This window comes from Xyrauchen texanus, chromosome 24, assembly GCF_025860055.1.
Source record: "Xyrauchen texanus isolate HMW12.3.18 chromosome 24, RBS_HiC_50CHRs, whole genome shotgun sequence".
Classification (NCBI taxonomy): domain Eukaryota; kingdom Metazoa; phylum Chordata; class Actinopteri; order Cypriniformes; family Catostomidae; genus Xyrauchen; species Xyrauchen texanus.
This window is the reverse complement of record NC_068299.1, coordinates 11,172,711-11,192,536: the sequence shown is the minus strand read 5'-3', so window position 1 is coordinate 11,192,536 and position 19,826 is coordinate 11,172,711. Positions and strand designations below refer to the sequence as shown.

Genomic DNA, 19,826 nt, shown 5'->3' with positions numbered 1-19,826 from the left:
CAAGAAACCTTCACTTTTCGTTCTACGTTCTCCTTTCCAAGGCCACATTGGCAAAGAATTTGCAAAAACCATGCATAACACATTAAACCATTGTGTTAGAGCAGGAGAGAGAGAGAGATGGGTTAACTGGTCTTCCACAGTGTATTCCAAACATTTCCATTCTGTGGCTTTTTGGTAGAGCTTCAATTCTGGAAAGTCTGCATACACTCAGAGGGCACATGTGACCTGTTTGCAATATTCCACATAATATCTGTTCTTCTTTTTGTACAGATTAACAGCACTTATAATTAAACTCAACACACAACCAAAGAATATGCACCACATCTTTGAAGAAAGAGAATTATAGACCAAATATACAAATAATCATATGTCTTGCAACATTCATCTTTTTTTGTACTCGCTCCTTAATTACTCAAAGTCTGGTAAGTAATGATCTATGGCATTGAACAGCAAGTCATCACAAGACACATGAAAGGTTTAATAAGAATTTAAGTCTGTCTTGTTTGCATGTCTGGGGTGCAGGAATTTACTTTGGATACATTTTAAATTAAACGTAAAACTTTAAAACACAGTTACTATAAATACAGTGGGACATGTATACATTATAATACAAAAATGATACAATGGGGTGTTGATGTCTTTTAAGTTGTAGACTGTAATGCTAATATTTCCCTATTCTGAATCTTTGATTTCTTTTCATAATATCAGTTTACCTTTGGTGTGACTCTTTCCTCTGGCCCTTTTATTGCAGGGGTCCCCATTTTGCACACAGGGCCCAGAATCATACAATCTGTTCCTGAGCAGCGCCATAACAGACGGTCTAAAATTGTGGGACCTACGCTCTGCAAGGTAGGTCTCAGTTTCCCTTCACCAGCTTCCTGAGACATTTTGTGCTGGGCAAAGCCAAGTTATAATTTGGTATAATTTGAATCTCCAAAGCCCCAGTTTGCTTTTCTGCGTTCGGATCATGCCTGTTCGACCACATTGCCTTTCAAAGTATTTTGACCTTGAGCAAATACATACGTGTTCTACACGTGTGCACTACAACTGCTTTAATGATACTCTTTTTGTACAGTCAACGGTTGCGTCTCAATCAGCCCCCTAGTTCAATATTCAGGGCACTGATCAGGGAGTCGTCCATGTCTAGGGGTGTCTCAATGGCATAATTGTTGTAATGCACTGAAACCTTCGGTCCCTAAGAATTCCCAGAATGCACCGTAAAAACTAGGAAGCATCGTTGCTCACTGTGTTCCCTCAAAGGAAATGTTGTGAGGTCTTCTGAAGTCTCTCAAATCTTTAGTGGACGTACAGTATGCAAGTTATCTTTCATCAATAATGTTTATGAAAGGGAAACATTATTTTAAAAAATAAGAGTTATCAGAAAAAATAAAAATACTTTGTATATTTACTTCTTCATTTATGTCGTTTATCTTTCATAATAGCACTATACATTTTAATATCAATACCAAAAACACACAATGTTGTCATTAATACAGTGATGTTGCTGATTAATACCAGCTGCATTTAAAAGTGTGAACTCATAATTGTGACACAGGTAATTTAGTCATAAGTGTCCCAATGCTCAATGGATCAGTACTCAGCACATCACGCATACTGTGCTCATTCTGATCAGCAATGCGGCCAACAGAAGTATACATTGGCTTTAAGACTGTTCTGTCCTGTCCAGTTTTTGAAGTGTATCAGTAGGCCTACTGTATAGTAATGAAGTACTACAGCAATAACTGGTGGTGTCCTAATCCCAAAGGCATCCTAAATGTGGTTTTGTTTAGCAAGGTGCAGTGTGGTCAAAGCCTGGGCTTGCTAGATAATACCATAACATAATGCTCTTTAGAACATTAAGAACAATCTGGATTTCCTGGGATTATTTATAGTCAGAAAGATACATCTACAATATAAGGTACACTTAAACCAAGAATCCAACATTTCCAAAGTCTTTAGCTGAAGTCTTTTACTCTGACCTCAGCCAAAAGGGCCCTGGAAAGAATGCTTTCCCTGTACTTGACCCAACAACAACTACTCTGCTTCAGTTGGACACCGAGTATGTTTAGCAAATAGATTTGTATTTATAAGAAATAGATGGAAATAGAAGATAGATAGAAAGAAATGGGTTTGGTGCAATATGAGGTAAATGAGTAAATGATGACAGTATTTTCATTTTTGCGATAGCGGTTCCTTTCATTCAGAACATTCTGTAAAAGCATTAGGATGTAAAGAGCATTTTGTACATGTCTGTACTTCTGAGAAGGGAGAAACAAGACTAGAACAGTGCTGAAAGTTCCAGACTGAACATATTTCATTCTGAACTTTGTGATATTTCATGTCTGTGAAGAAAATCTGCACTTGAAGCTATCCAGTTGTACTTTTATTTCCTTTAAAAGTACAGCTGATGGTATTAAAAGACATCTTGTCCCTCATAACATTTTCTCACTTTGAGAAATGTGTGGATTGCTTCTATACATTTTTATCCCTTAGAATATTTGGAGATCTTCCCACTCTTACTTGCAAACTCCAGAAAGTGTCAAATCCCTCTTTCTTAGCAGGTCAGGTTCTGGTCAGGAGTTTTTAACAACTTAGTTCATCTCTGCAGAAAAAAAGAGGCTGGTTAGTGTTTATAAGCATGTGAAGAAACTGTTTATTTGCTGGTTTACAGTGCTTGAGCAGCCCAGGTGACTATGGTAAAGGTCATGTAATGAAATAAAATAATTTGATAATGTATTATGTAAACATGCTGTAAGTTTCAGAACCGAAAACATCCTCCCAAGTTCATAAATTGGAACTAACCATAAACGGCTCATTCCGAATGGGATTCCTGACCTCAGAAAGTCGAATGCATTAATCCATGTCTGCCCACATTTAAACAATAACAATGCCAATTCAGTGTCAATTCAGCCCACCCATTCACAGTTAATGTAATTCAGGCTTTGCAAAAAGGCTGTTATTTAAAAAAAAAGGGGGACAGCGCCAAACACATTGGACTCGATAGCAAACCTAATTTCAAATTGGTTCTTATTTCACATGCAAGTAACCAATCATAACAAAGGGCGTTTAAGGAGAAGTCTTAAAGGTAAAGTACCAAAAATGGGAAGTTTAATACTGGGTCAGAAAGGGTGTGGAAAATGGTCATGTAAAACTAAATTATAACATTTGTGTTTGGTGCAAGAAACCTTTACTACCATTATCAGTGGACCAGTGGATAAAATAAAATAATGACAATTGTAATGATATGACACCTTTATGGAACCTAGTAGGGGCCAACATACAGCATAACAACATAATTTTTTCACTTCTGTGAAGGATTAGTTCCAGTGGAAAAGAGAAAGGGAAGATTGTCAATGAGAGGAAGCCATGAAAACCACATAAGACAAAACACTAAAAACAAATGCAGTTCAAACACAGGGAAACACAGGAGCATATGTGAGAATTAGTGACGTCATTTGCCTGCAGTCATTGACAAACTGAGGTCGGGCGATGAAGTCCTTTAGCACAAGAATTGGGCCACTTTGTGTATTTTTCCATTTTTCCATTGGTTGGCTCTTAGATATTGCTCTAACTTCCAGCATGTGAAAGGGCTTTATCTCCCCCTGACTTCTTTTAAAGCACAAGTGACATCATTCCAGAGTTCAAGACAAAACCTTCGGCCAAAAGCCAAGCCGCTCAAGACTGAGGCTTATGGAACAACTTCCAATTGGCTTATCTCCTTGGACTGCAGGGTGTGTTTTGCTAATTGCAATTCAAATGCTTCCTATCTGATCATAAATATAATATTGGGCTTCAGACGGAGATGGGAGCAGCTCTGTGGATTTTGAAATATGTGAGAAATAATAGCAACACACCCTGTGTTGTGGCTCTTTTCTGAAACATCACCCTGTCTTCCGCTGCACAGGAGTTCAGGGCGCCCCTGGTGGGACCTTGGTTACTGGTTCCTGTAGCTCAATTGGTAGAGCAATGCCAAGGTCCTGGGAACAAACAAACTGATATAATGTGTATATATATATATATATATACTTTATATAAAAGTATATGCTAAATGCATACATACATAATTGTACAGGTTGCCATTAGAAAGACTCCTCTGTTAGTATACATGTAGTAAACGTGTAACTCAAATGTTTCAAACTTTTAAAAAAAGTGGTATCCTTTATACTTTCTGGTGACCTTTGAATAACCTTTCTAGGTTTATTTTATTCTTTTATTATTTTTAAAGACTGCTTGGTCTGTGAAAGCACCTTTAGGTCAAGTCAGTTCATTACTAGAAATGACTTGGGACTCACCTTCAATTTAAGTTAATTTTGTATATACTTTGTAAATTCTGGCTGGCATTCAATTAATACTGTGTTAGAGATGTATTATAATATATGGCACTTATTGCAGCAAGAAATGAAGAGAACTAGTAGTAACGATATACAACCCCAATTCCGAAAACGTTGTGTGACGATATGGAAAATGCTGATAAAAACAAAAAAGAGATTTGAAAATTATATAAATATACTGTATATATACACACTCAAATACACGCTCAGATGATTGCAAGACTCTCCAAAAAAGTTGGGACAGTCAAGTGTTTTAATAATAAATTCAAAAATGTCTGAAAAATAATGTTTGAGAAAAAATAATGTCCAGAATAATAGAATACCTTTTGAAAACCTTTTACATTTTTATTTAAGCATTTATGTGCAAAAAAGGCACTTTTACATCTAAAATGAATGCAAAAGTCACTAATGACTGTAAAAAATGGTCCATGAAGGAGATTTTACAATTCAGTTCCATCATTATTTGTAGTGCAACCTCTGATTGGCTTGCACATGCTGTACCATGCAGCGCTTTGCATAACAAAAGTAAACAGTTGACACATTTCTACCAGTATATCGTTTTAACCGGTATATCGCCCACCCATAAGAAAATAATATACTCTGGGATTTTGATCCACAGCTGCACTAAGCTGTTGCAGTTGTCAAACGAGGACGGCAGTTTACTGATTCTTATATGCACATATGCCATTCATTGCATCTGAGTTTTTAAAGTGTCTGCAAGCTTAAAGACTCTCTGGTGGCTCTTCGACTGGCATGCTGGATGTTTTTACTCTCTTGGATGACTAAGTACCAAGAAAATATGTGGGCTTTAAACAATACATTTGTTTATCCTTTCTCTTGAAGTGTAATCTTTTCTTTTAATGAGAAGCAGATTAACCTGGCTTGCACAGCGTGTGAATCAAGCCCCACAGAAATGCACACTACATACATGAATGCAAAGGCGCTTGAAGAAAACACTACAACCAGACCCACCTCGTGTGATGAGTGAGATAAGGGCCTCAGGCAAGCTGTTCCATGATGTTTTGCACGCCAAAGTATTTTTGACCTTTATATTAATATCTCTTGAGTTGTCTGGTTGTGTCTGTGCCAATATTTTTGAAAAGACAGAAATAGAGGGTTTTGGCCGTCTAAGCGGTCTCATGAAATTAGTTAATTTATTGTATGGTTGCACTGCTCTATAAAGGCTAATGATAGGAGTTGAACTAGTGAAATGCTAAAGCTAGTATTAAATCACTTTATATGTCTATTCACATTATGTAGCATTGTTAATTGAGAATTTTGCTCATTAGACACAAATATTAGGTTTATATCTATAATAAGGGTAAGGTTAAGCACTAGGGGTAATTTCCCACTCTGGGATTGTTAAATAGCACTTATTAAATTGTAAGTAAAGACTGAGGGAAGACTCATTGAATTTGTGTGTGTTTGTTTGAATTCTATGTTGTTTCATCTCACCCAATGAAGACAGTTGTCACATACCCTAAAAGAATACTGTGTCAAGCACTTTACACCCTGCTTAATAAAACATCTTAAACTAGAATAAGATGGTTTGCTGGATTTTATTAGATGGATTTAAGATAGTCTCAGCTGCTTTAGCTCATCTGCAGCTTGGCCAAGCTGGTTGTTCTACTAGTTTAGCTGGGAGTCCTGCTGGTTTTACAGACTGAGTGGCTAATATGTACCCAAATCCCTTCTAAAACAGCCAAAAGACCAGCCTGATCTAAGTGCATAAAATATAAATAAAATGTATTGATAAATATGACAGATAAAATATCTATCAATCTGTTTAAAATGCTTATATAATATAAAAACTGTTTGATAATCTAAGGATGATCTCATTCTTTAAACACTTGTTTTGCTAGGCATGATCAAATATGCACTACAGTGTATAGTATGACAGTCATGCTTTAAATATTTTTTTCTCTCTAAATGACAGTAATGCTACAAAAAGGGATGAAACACCAGGGGCGCAATAATGCATAGGCTTACACAGGCAAAAACCCAGGGCCCAAAATTACCAGGGGGCCACATTCGCAGAATCCATCACCCTACTCTCCCCCGTCGACAGTCACGGGTGGCGCATTCATCTATAAGTGTTCAGTGGGAGATGCTGATTTAAACATGGAGATGGTGCACAACAGTGCAAGTTGTACTTGTAGCTCATGTTCATAGACAGTCTGCACCACACCCCACCTAAATTGGACAACTGGCAGGGGGCCCCCACATGATGTTGAGCCCACAGGCCCTGAGGTACCTTAATGTGCCCTTGTGGAACACATAGATACTGACTCTGTATGAATATAATGTAAAATAGAAAAATCAGAGCTACGGTTCTTCTGCAGCATTTTATGTACTTCAATAGATTTTTACAATCTCCGCAACTGCTGCAACACAGTGCTGGTTTTTCACAATTGAAGCAACTCAACCCCAGCAGTATAATGCACTATCTTCGACTAGCATGCTACTGCTAGTTATGTAAGCTTGAATGAGTTTGACAATTTCACCTCCAGCTCAGATAAATTCATAATTGCAGTAGTGCTGATTTCTGGACTTGCTTTTCTCCAAATCAAATGTAGATGCTGCAGAGTCTTTTGGAATTGTTTGTCTTGTACATCTACATAGCAATGCCAGGAGTGACTGCATTTCTGCATTTAGAATTTTATGGAGCATTCGTAATTCTGGCAGAGTATCTAAAGAGGCTTTGTTGAGTTTAAATTGTTTGTTTGTTTAACCATGGCTTATAATTATATTCATGTGCTGAAAAATAAACAAAAGAATCTCCACATGAAGCTTCTCCAAGTCTGTCATGTTACCTTCATCATTAAGCATAAACTGGCAAAATTCAGGGAAATGTGTTAGTGTAATTGCAAACAGAAGTCCCCAGCACAGGAATAATGAAGTGACGCATCAGTTCGTGTGCTTTCAGAAGTTTATTCCCAAATCAGTTTGCATAGTCCTTCTGGAACACATCGAGACCTGATGAAATATGTCCAGCAGTGGGGTAGCACAGAGCTTCAACATGGAGCTCGATTTTTTTGAAACCACCTTCGTAGAGAAAATACAGGCTTCAGATTTATTTCTTTACTCGACTTAGATTTATTTTTGTGTATTTGGACATACTTCATGACCATTGCAATGTTCTAGAAGATTGTGATCCTCATTGTGCATCAGTTCGAAGGCAGCAAATCTGTATGATTATATCACCATCTACCTTATGGAATGTCTTTTTTTAATTGGGTTGATTGATGATGGGTATCACAAATTGTGCCTTTGAGCAAAGCACTTAACCCAAAGTTGGCCTAGTGAGATTGTTCCTCTGTACTGTATGTTGTTTTGAATAAAAGCCTCTGCCAAATGAATACTTACATACTAGAGACGGTGATGTCTACAGAGAGAGTGTAAAGTAACTCTGGAAACATAAAGCTGATGATGAACAGATCCACTTCAGGGACTGAAGACCCTGGATCGTCTTTTTGTTTTTCATGCCAAAGATTTGACTCCTCAGCTGTTCTTCACTCAGTTCCACTGAGTACTGTACTTGGTAAGTTCAAACTGGTTTCCAATGGATAGTTATTTAAGGTAGAATGTTACATTTTCCAGTGCAAAACTGCTAGAGTGTTGTTTGTGGTTGCCAAAGTGTTGCTGTGTGTTTACTAAGGTGTCTTGGTAGATGCTAAGCATTTGCTAAGTGGTTGCTTACTTTACCAAGTCAAAAGAGCCCACCCAGACATCTCTATTATATTTCCTTTATATGCCTTGGTTGCTTCCCAGTTTTATTTATTTATTTATTTATTTATTGCCCATTTTTGTGTCATCTAGGTGAAAATAGTAAGTCTGATTGCTTAGAGAAGTAATAGCACTCCTCTCCTCAACAAGCCAGACAATTTGAGATAACAGTGTTCTTAGCACAATGACAAAGAATGAATTATATGACAAATTGTAATACTTAGAGTAGGGGTTTATTTCGATCCTTGAGTGTGAGCACTAGTAATAGTGACATCAGTCTTAGAGAAAGCACGACTGATTAAATACTTTTTTCTCCATCGCTGTCAGGTGTGTTCGTCGCTATGAAACTCACACTAACCGCTGTCATCACTGCACTGCAGCCTTCTCACCCTGTGGACGATTCATTGCTACTGGCTCAGAGGACCAATCTGTGAGTAGATCTTATACATCCAATAGGGTTGGGCACCATTCGGAATTGAACTGAGAATGGCAATTCATTACCAGTACAACTCCTAAGTTTGTGTTGAAAGAGAAAACAGGATGTAGAACTGCTATTTTAATTTGTACTTAAATGAATATTCTGGGTTCAATTAAATTCAAGCTTAATCAACATTATTCGTGGCTCAATGTTGATTACCAAATTATTTAATTTTGACTTTCATCCCTCTCTTTGTTGGAAAAAAAGAAGCAAAAAAACTTACAAGTTACAGTGATGCACTTACAATTGAATGAATCGGGCCATAATACCATAAACTTAAAAAAAATAATAATAATTTACTGTTTCAAAAGTGTAGCCACAAGACCTAAACAACATGCCTTTTAAACATGATTTTAACTAATCTTTTCTGTGTAAAGTTATATCCAATTTTGCAACTTTGTTTCCATGACGTTATTACGTAAACCCTAAAACGGCTGTCAAGATGACGATTTAAATAACTTTACAGCTCAAATAATACACATATTTTAAAAAGATGAATGAGTGTAAGTGATTTTATAAAACTATAAGCTTCACATTTCTGCCTTTAACCCCTTCAAAAATTTAGTAGAAATGATTTTTGTGGTAATCAACATTATGCCACAAATTCTGTTGATTTAGCTTAACTTTTATTGAACCCAGAATACTGTATTCCTTTCAGGATGTAGAATTAAAATGTGAAATTCAAAGTAAATCATATAACCGTTGTTTTTAATAATACATTTCTTTGGTGAGGATAACATGAAAAGATATCATACACACAGCATACAAGTTATTTCCAGAAACATTTGATGATATTAATAATCAATGTTTTAATAACACCTAGAAATAATAACACTTGTTTTAAATAAAGACACATGAATTTGACTGTGTTTAATATATTTAATATCGGTTTTTGGGCCATGATGGAAGAACACTTTGTTTGCCGGAATGCTGATTTACTCATATTACACAATCAGTAGATACAAATTATATTAATGAAGTTATCTGAAAACAATGTGGTGGATGATAACAGGTGCTTTATTGCAAAATATTATTATTATAATTTTTTTTTAGAAATATGTCTAATATTTGAGCAAAAAATATTCTACTTATTAGGGAATGAAGAAGCATATTTATAATGTAATTATGTATTTATGTCACAAAACATGTTCCAGCTCATTCATTGAAATTCTGAAAAACAGAATTTTGAGTCCTAGACCCTAAAGAGGTGGTCACACTAGAATTCACACTTAATTCACTTCCATTTTAATGCATCTGAAAGGAGACTGGAATTGCAAGCTCATGTGGAAAAAAGAATTGCTCTACTTTGCGGAGGAAAGTTCAAGTTTAGCAAATTCTGGTCTGCAAATCTGGAGGACGAGAAGACATTTGAGAAGACGTGTGCTCAATAGAAGATCTTATCCTGTGACATCATCCTGGTCCGTTGCAATATCCGAAATAATTTTGCATGCTCAAATCCTAGTGAGACCATGGCTTAAAGGGATAGTTCACCCAAAAAATGAAAATTCTTTCATGATTTACTCCCCTCATGCCATCCCAGATGTGTTTGACTTTCTTTCTTCTGCAGAACAAAATGTAAGATATTTAGAAGAATATTTCAGCTCTGTAGGTCCTCACAATGCAAGTGAATGGGTGCCAAATCTTTGAAACTCCAAAATCCACATAAAGGGAGCATAAAAGTAATCCATATGACTCCAGCGTTTAAATCCATATGTTCAGATATTATATGATAGGTGTGGGTGAGAAACAGATCAATAAGTTATTTTTTGTCATAAATTCTCCTCCCTGCCCAGTAGGGGGTGATATGCAAGAAATATGTTAATCACCAAAAACAGAAGAAGTAGAATGAGAGAGTGAAAGTAAAGTGGAAATTGACTGAGCGGGGAGGATAAATTATAGTAAAAAAAAAAAAGTTTAAGTTTATCATCCGCATCCATCAGTTCACTTCAGAAGATATGGATTTAACCACTAGAGTCTCCTGGAGTACTTTTATTTTGGCTTTATTTTGGAGCTTCAAATTTTGGCACCAATTCACTTACATTGTATCGAACTAAAGAGCTGAGAAATACCTCTAAAAATCTTCGATTGTGTTCAGCAGAAGAAAGAAAGTCATTCACATCTGGGATGGTATATTTCAGAAGTTATGCAGAACGGATAGTCATAAAATAGATAATCCTGTCCTGGTGTGCGCTTGTGTGTCCTGAATAAGTTGTCATTCAGGTTTGCTGAGGACCCCATTTCATTGTAACTAAGGGCAGGGGTGAAACCTTTCAATGGTTTCTACAAGTCACTCTTACGACATCCCTCACTTTTTTAAGTCTTCTTGGAGTTAGATTACAAACATTTTGACATTAGAATATTTTGCCTCCATTGCCCAAATTTGGTCTAGCAACAAGGCATTTCAAACATTTCTTACATTGCTATTTACCGCCTACTGTGGGATTGATAAAGAAACCGCATTAAACTGTGCATTACATACACCACAAAAGCTGGCCTAGAGTAAAGAGATGAAAAGGAACCTACAATCATCTCTGTTTAGCTGGACATTTTTTTCCAGTGTCCTCTTTAATTCTCCATCTCTTAGTTTGTCTTATCACATCCAGCAGCTGCAACACATTTACTGGTGAGCTTCTCCACATCTTTTGCCAGAAGTGTCGAAACTATTCACTCTTATGAGAACAACATTGGGATATCCATTCTTTCATGGTGTTCTGTTGTTAGAAGAGCTCTGTTTTCTACAGAGCCACTGACCAATCAAACTTCAAAAAACAATGGATGTTCCACAACAATTTTGCAAAGAGAAAATGGCCCACAATAGTGTGCTTTAGCTCATGGGAATGCTCATGAATGACCTACATTTATGACTTCATAATTCAGAGGCTGTTGCTGAAAGAATTTAAATGAAAGCTCATATATATTGTATATTTAAATGCAGGAATCCACTGCAGATGTTAGGGAGTGCGAGTATAAAAAACAAAACAGGGAAAAAAAATAAAGTTATTGTTTAGAATCTGCTGCAACTGCCTAGTCAGTTACATTCTTTCCTAAGAGATCATTATGTTATCTTGCTTTATTATATTATATAATTAGTACCCATTTAACTTTCTTAGTGTAAGATGTTTTCATACAAAAGCGAACGTGTTTGAGTGCTTGGTCGTGTGGTAAATGCTACTTTTCTCTGTGCTGGCAGCGATGGACTGGATGGACCAATCACAGTCGTTTATTGTTATAGGATAGGGAATTGTATTGAATAATTATCTATTAATTGCAATGGACCATAATCATACATTATAAATTTGCCAAGTTGCATCAAAATGCATTGGTTTTGCAAATATTTAACCTCCTGTAATCAGAGCGTGACTGCTGTGTGCATTTTCCATTTCCCTTTTTGATTTGTAACTAGTAGCATCTAATAAACGAGCCAAAAAAATAAAGATTCTAGAGCAAATAGTTTTCTTAAATGTGGACAGCAGGAGTAAGTTGTGAAATTTTAAATAATACAAAGCTGTAGTAAGACAGATTATTTTCATTAAATTGTTTATGTTTCCAGGAGTGTTGATGTTACAGACATTACAGCTTATTTTCTATAAAGCTGAATAAACGATTCTTATTCAAAGTAATGGCCAGCATCATCCAATCACTACTAACTACAGTATGTTAAAATAAAAGTTTGCATTATAAAATTCTGAATCTACTGTATGTTCTGAGTACCATTGTCCCATGTCTGCCAAAGATGTTGAGTGGTTCAAACATCATCTGCAGCCTGAAACTGAACTTTTTGTCAGATTTTAGGAGTGAATGCACTTAGACGCATAGAAAGCTTAAGGATGTTCCCTTGCTCCCTATTGAGTGAATGACTTGAGTGCAGAACAGAATAGTTTGAAAAGCACCTTATTTTCATCCTAACTGCATATAAAGCATCTGAAAGCATCATTCTTCAGCTTTTGGATGAACCCATTGATTCTCAATTAGAAAATGCACAGTAAATATATAGGAAAGCATTTACTGTTAATAAATAGAATAGAACAGTATTGTACAGTGAAAGCAAAATAAAATATAACAAAATGTATTTTAAAATGTATATAACATGTTTTTCAACTTTTGAAAAAACACTGTGATGTGGTGTACCAGCAGTTTAACCCTTAAATGACAGTCTGGAGTGTTGTGAACAGTATTCAGTCAGTTTAAACTAAAGGTAAAATACAACGTCCACACATGTGGACGTGGGGTTGCACGAGGGTTAAAACCTTTAGTTTCAATTATCAATTTTTATCTGAGCCAACATTATTATGGTAGCAAACCTGCCTTAACTTCAAATTCCATTTACAGGCACTTTACAGTTTTATATATATATATATATATATATATATATATATATATATATATATATATATATATAGCTCTTCTTATGATTCAAAATTATAATCCAAATTTTGAACTGTATGGTTTTTTTTTGGCCTTTTTGAAGCAATGAAATTACTTGCCATAGTATGTGTCATGTGCCATTTGCTCCAGCATTGTAGGATAATTGCACTCTGCTCTGTTTGTGTATGTATTTTAAGTCTTTGCTGAAGTCAGTGGAATAATATGTACATGTTGATAGCTGTTATTAATCGCCAAGACTGGGCAAAGCTGGAGCGTTTCGAGAGGATCTCCACAGATCTGCCTGCTTTCCAGTGTTTCTTGGATGCAGACAGAGAGAACGGTAGTGAGCTACTATGCTGTTATTTGTGGGTGTCTTGAGACATCCATAAGCCAGATGCATTTGTCGATGTATTATATATTTCACTAGGCAATCACAGAAATGGGATCCCTCCCCACACACACACGCACACCCCACCAAAAAAACCCTCCAAGATCAAATGGCATTATTTCCAAACCATAAGGTAGCAACAAATTCAAGTACAATCAACAAAAAGTTACAGATTCTGTGCCACATCTATGAGTGATGACATGGAAAACATGGCCATTCATGGTATTTTCTTAATCTTTCTACCATATGCATTGTCATTACCTAGTAGAAACAGTTAAGAACAAAAGTAAGTGGAGGCAATGTCACTAGGTCCTATTGAATACCATCAATGGGTAATTAGAAGTAGTTTTAAAACTCTCATTTTTGTCATCATTTATTCACCCTCATGTCATTCTAAACCTGTTCTACTGTTGAACATCAAAGGTGAAATTTAACTGTATGTCCATGCTGTTTTCTTCCATAAAATGAAAGTGGAATGGGATCAAGGACTGTCAGGCTCCAAAAAGGGCCAAAAAACTTGATAGAAGTATCACAAATTGTGTGCTTGTGCACTATATCTTAAAGGAATGTTCTGGATTCAATACAAGTTAAGCTCAGTCGACAGCATTTGTGGCATAATGTTGATTACCACAAAAATGTATTTCAACTCGTTCTCCTTTTCTTTAAAAAAGCAGAAGTCGAGGTTACAGTGAGGCACTTACAATGGATGTCAATGGGGACAATGAAAGTGAATGTGGCCGATTTTTGACGGTTTAAAGGCAGAAATGTAAAGCTTATAATTTAATAATTGAATACATTTTGTTGACATTACATCATCATGGCAATGAAGTTGCAATATTGTTAACGTCTTGTGGCTACATTTTGAAATAGTGAGTATTTTAACCTAACAAATTGGCCCCCCATTGACTTCCATTGTATGTGTCTCACTGTAACCCAGATTTTTGCTTTTTTAAAGACAAGGAGGGATGAGTCTAAATATATTTTTGTTGTAATCAATATTATGCCACAAATATTGTCAGTTGAGCTTAACTTGTATTGAAACCGGAATGTCCATCTGCCACTTTTGCCATCACTGATCAGCAATTTTAGCTGCTACCCTCAAATGCTGAAACTAAACTGCGACTGTTTTGATTGTTAATGATTGGTTGTCTTTTGCTCTAAAACTCACCCTAGCACCGCTGAATCCTAAAACTGTATTTCTTTCACCCTGCTCTGGTGCTGTGCTTCATAACCCCCTTTCAAAATTACAAGTATGAAATGTTGCATAACATAGGATTAAAAGTGACATTTATGCTGGGTAAAACATTTTTTTTATTATTGTTTTTAATGTTGAATAAGTTTAATGTTTTTGATCTTTCTTTTAGGCTTATATATATGACACACGGAGCAACAACGTTCTACTTAAGCTCCAAAGACAGTCTGAAACAGTCCTAAATGTGGCTTTCAACCCTGCCAAACCAGAGGTAAAACTATTAAACGTATTAAACATTACCTGTAAAGCAATCATTTTATTTTTAACAATTATAAATACTTATAAATGCTTACTAAAAATGTAGTTAAATATTAAATGCTTATTTATAATTGTTAAAAATTATTTTGTTCTGTCATTATTTTATTTGTAATTTTTTTAATTCTAAAAATGAGAGGACATACATTATATGTGTTTCCATGTACATAATGTCTTAAATACCTCATGACGTAGATTAGAATAACATACCTAGCTGAAAATATTGAAAAAGAACAATCACTTTGACTACTGAATGAGAGACTTTTATTACAGTCTACCTAGTTTAGTGACTGTGAATGTTTTTCACAGTATGTGTTTTGTCCCACTGCCCTGCTTAAATCGAATATTAGTCATACGTAACCAGCGCCAACAAATGTCTTTGTTTCATTCCCATGTTCATTCAAACCCATTCGCCAACTGTGCTAAAGTGTGTTCTGAGGAAGGACTTTTTTGTTTGTTTTTGGTTTTTGGTATATTTTTTGAGATATTATGCTGTGTTCTGTTCTTACAATAGGTGTATGGAGAGCTGTGAATCAAGTGAATGCACTCTGGTTGTTACCTTAGAGCCAAAAGAGCTCTACAAAAGACATAAACTGATTTTTTTTTTTCCATGTTGTGATTTGTGTCCAATTAGTTTGTCTTGGTTTTGGAGATATGGAGTGAGCGTTCAATCCGTTTTGGGGAGACACTTACTTAAAGAATCAACGCTACAACTGAACTACATTTTTCTGTACCATGCCAGTTCAGCTACTTTTAAAATAGTGTAACTTTTCTAGTAGCAAGCAAATTGTTTTAACAAGTTGCAGTGTAAGACGATCAAACGTTACATTGTTGTTGTTTTTTATTGTCATATATTGTGCCCACAAATTTACAGCTGAGCCACCTGAGGCAATATTCCATCATGCTCTCCAACGTTCCAACATTTGATTCATTCTTGTGAAATGATTCAACCTAAAAAGTCCTCTTTCTAATATGTAGTATTGAAATGTCTGATTCTTTCTAGCGAATAAGTTCATTCAGATGTTCACATCGAGTCCCACCTTACACTTAAAATGGCCAATGACATCGCCTGTTTTTGTGAACATGCATGCGTGTTAGCTTGAGCAGCCTGAAAAATAGCGTCTTTTTGTGCAATGTGAACTAAAGAAGTACAATTTATGAGGCCATTGTTGTCCTATTTTATTGCCGCTTTGAAATATGTTATTTGATCATAACCTTGACCACTTGACCATCTTACTGTAAATTTGGCAACAGTATAGGTCAAAAGTTATTTAGCTAAACTCTGAATTTCAAACCACTGCCTCCAGTGACTGAAGCAAGAAGTGTTTTTGAATGTATGGGCACGTGCTCCAATTTCCGAGTAAAATGTCCACAGAGGGGCGCCAAAGGCGAGTTGTTTTTTGTTGTAAATGATGCCATACTGTGACGAGGAATGCATATTTTATTAACTCAACCCCGTAACCCAAACCCCAACCCTGAATCTAACCTTCAGTGTAGTAAAAATTTTAATGTGAAAAAAGAATTTTGAAATTTCCGAATCATATTTGTCAAATGCGGGACGAGAACCTGGGTCTCTGGCTGCTGGCTCAGCTCGTCACAAGATAAGTTAAGCATGTTTGAATTAATGCAAAGCTGTCAGATGGAAGATGGCACTTGTCAGTAATTCTGGGGTCAATGTCAGGGTGCTTGAACATTCGATAGCAACATGTCAACTTCCAGTGTGGTCATGTTGAACACAAACATGGCCGCCGAGTGACTGGATTGCCTAAAAGGGACTTTGACTACATTTTCAAAGTAGCTTTCCCAACACTATGTTGAACTACAAATTAGCAATCACACTGTAAACGCTTTTCAGTGATGGTTATTGCACACGAATATGCGATGGACAGAGGAATGCAAGGAGAGCTGAGTGGTAATTTACAGGGCTGTAAAAGTATTCTTTGGTATAGCACAACAGGACGTTTTTGCGAAGGAAAGTGTGATCCATGCATTGCAAATGTGTTGGATTTATAAAGCACTCTGGAGTAAGCTTAGTATGCTCTCATCTCTGATTCTCTGGGTAAATGTGATGCTGAGGCCATGAGAGGGAGGCGTGATCTTCCTTGATGGGAAAAGATGCTCGGTCATCATCTGGTCAGTATATCAACAGAAGAGCTAAAGCTGTCTGAAGTTTTGCCTTGTCTCTGCCCCTCGAGTGCATTCCATCAAGGGCTTCGGTGCATCAAAACCGCAGGGCTGTGATATATTTGGCAAACAAACTCTTGTGATTGAAACATTCAGATCTAATAATTTATCTCCATATATATTTTATGTACTGGCGACCTGTCCAGGGTGTCCCCCGCCTTTCGCCCAATGTTAGCTGGGATAGGCTCCAGCCCCCCGCGACCCTGTACACAGGATAAGCGGTTGACGATGGATGGATGGATGGATATATTTTATGTGAAACCAACTGTCTTAACTGTGGCGTAGTGGCTAAAGCACAGGGCTGTTAATCAGAAGGTCACAGGTTCTAACCCCATGGCTTAACTGTGAGGGAGGCAATAGCATCCCTCACCCAATGTGACATAGTTTGCTTGGTGGCAGCCGCCCCTTTGTTACGACCCCCATGACAAACAAATAGTTGTCCTGACTTACACCACTGGCTAGTGTGAAGGGCATGGACTGGAAACAGTCAGTGAAATCTTTCCTGCTCTGGCGTTATAAACGGTGGGGAGCAGAAGGCTTCGAAAGTGACCGGATGTACGGTCGAGAAAGGAACTTTAGGCAGGTAGTCAGGATGAGGATGCAATATTGTTTTAGCCATTCCTGGGGCAAAGCCGTAGGGGACCTACCCTTGGATGAAATCCCCTGACTTTGAGCCACAACTGAAATGGTCTCATGGGCAGAAGGCCCAAAGGGATCACCGAGGACGCAGATGCCATGAGACCTAGTATTTGTTGATGCTGACAAACAGTGCAAACTTGGCCTAGCCTGACTTTGCTCAGGGTGTTCTGAATGGACACGATTCGAGCGGGAGACAATTGTGCCCGCATCATGATCCAAATAGATAATTTCCTGAGTGGGAGAGAGATGTTGAGTCTCAGACCCAGAGAAACCAAATGAGCGAAGATGATATACCTGTGCTGAAATGCCAGTTCCCCGTCTGTCGCTCACTTCGCCGTTGTGTCGAAGACGTGACACTAGGGGTCTCTTTTGAGCGCCGAATATGCCTCTAATCTATGAAAAAAGGCCAATGAGAATTAGGCAGACAGTATTTGCATACCCCACGAAGTGAGCGACAGACGGGGAACTGGCATTTCAGCACAGGTATATCATCTTCGCTCATTTGGTTTCTCTGGGTCTGAGACTCAACATCTCTCTCCCACTCAGGAAATTACCTATCTGGATCATGGATCATCCGTGTCACTTCTTCGACACAACGTCTCGTTCCCTCCATCAGGGAACTGAGGTTACATACGTAACCTAGACGTTCTTGTGACTGTGCTAGTATCAGGCACTCGTCTATATAATTCAGAATGCGGATGCCCTGGAGTCGCAAAGGAGCCATTGCTGCATCCATGCACTTTGTGAATGTGCGGGGTGTTAGGGTTAGGCCGAATGGAAGAACCCAATATTGGAAAGCTTCGCCCCCGAAAGCGAACCTCAGGAACTTCCTGTGTTGTGGCAGAATTCCATTGATTGTGACCAACCAATCGTGATGTGGGATTTAATTATCCTATAGTGTTCCACAGAGGAAACCATATTGAAAACCTGATTGTGTCAGGATGTCAACATATTAGCTGCTTTGTTGTGATCAAATCTGGATGTTAGCTGAATGGCGAGATCTTGGCTGTGCATGTGCAGAACACAAAGGCTGATCAGATCATAATGTGTATCATGCAATTTGTTTTTTGTGATAGTACTCTTTGTTTTTAAAGAGCGCACCGCAGATGTTCAGTTGCAGCCTGTCTGTTCTTGAGAAGGAAGTGAAATACCCTCTGGAATAGGTCCCCAGTCACAACTCCAAATTTAAGTTATTATTTTCTGTCATCATTTAGTTACGATCATGTTTTCCCAAACCTGAATGACTTTCTTCTGTAGAACACAAAAAGATATGTTTGCACCATTCACTTTCACAAATGAATGAAGAAAACAAATGTATTTAAAGTGAATGGTGACTGAGGTTAACATTGTCAGGTTCCTGACACTCTTGGTGAGTTTTTATTTAGTGTTTGGATCCTGTCAACTGTCTTTGTTTTGTTTTGGTCTTGTGGATGTTTTTCTCCACTTGTGCTCTGTCTCGTGTATTGACCCTTCTCCCCTCTTTTGCCTTGTTGTTGATATGCCTCACCCGTTCCTCTTATTTACTTCTGATTTCCTTTCCTTTATATTACCTTTTTGAATATTGTCTTGTGCTGTTTCATTCCTTCATGTCTCCTAAAATCATGAGTCTTGTCTGTCAGTCGGAATCACTGACTTTGGACATATGATGTTTTTTGTTTTGCCTTAATAATTGGTGATTCTATTGTAAGTAATGTGGAAATAGAGACTCGAGCGTCTGGGTAAATTATGTCAGACACTGTAATATGCTCTGGCCAGCTCCCTGCTCATTGTGGTGATGAGGTTTATAGTAGATTAGTGTTACTGAATGGCTGGATGTCTGAGTGGTGTCTGGAGAATAGCATAGGATATATAGACAATTGCAAAACTGCTAAATAGAGATAGACTCCATCCCTCCATCCTGCCGCTCTCCTCTCTAGTAATTTGGCTCATAGTCTTAATAGTGATTGTATTTGACAAACTGGGGCCCAGGTCAGGAAGCAGACAAACTGTTTAATCTGAACCTAGCTGCCTTGAGATGTCACACAGGTCACATAAACTGTAGAGCACATAGAGACTGTATCACCTAGATATCATATAGAGACTGTGTTTGTTCCCCCGAACTACCAAACACAGACTATCGCTAAATCATTTAGAAAAAAATTTGATTGATCTTGAAAAACTTTTTTTTGAAGATAAACATCATATAAAGGTAGGGCTACTAAACATTAG

At 37.3% G+C, this 19,826-nt stretch overlaps 1 protein-coding gene across 1 annotated transcript in view; it reads left to right on the top strand.

Moving 5' to 3' along the window:
• Nucleotides 1–19,826, top strand: part of wdr27 (WD repeat domain 27) — a 61,188-nt gene that overhangs the window by 26,738 nt on the left and 14,624 nt on the right. Inside the window, 3 exon segments of the mRNA XM_052090312.1 lie at nt 752–849; nt 8,385–8,487; nt 14,653–14,751. Of these exon segments, the coding sequence (XP_051946272.1) occupies nt 752–849; nt 8,385–8,487; nt 14,653–14,751 (300 nt within the window).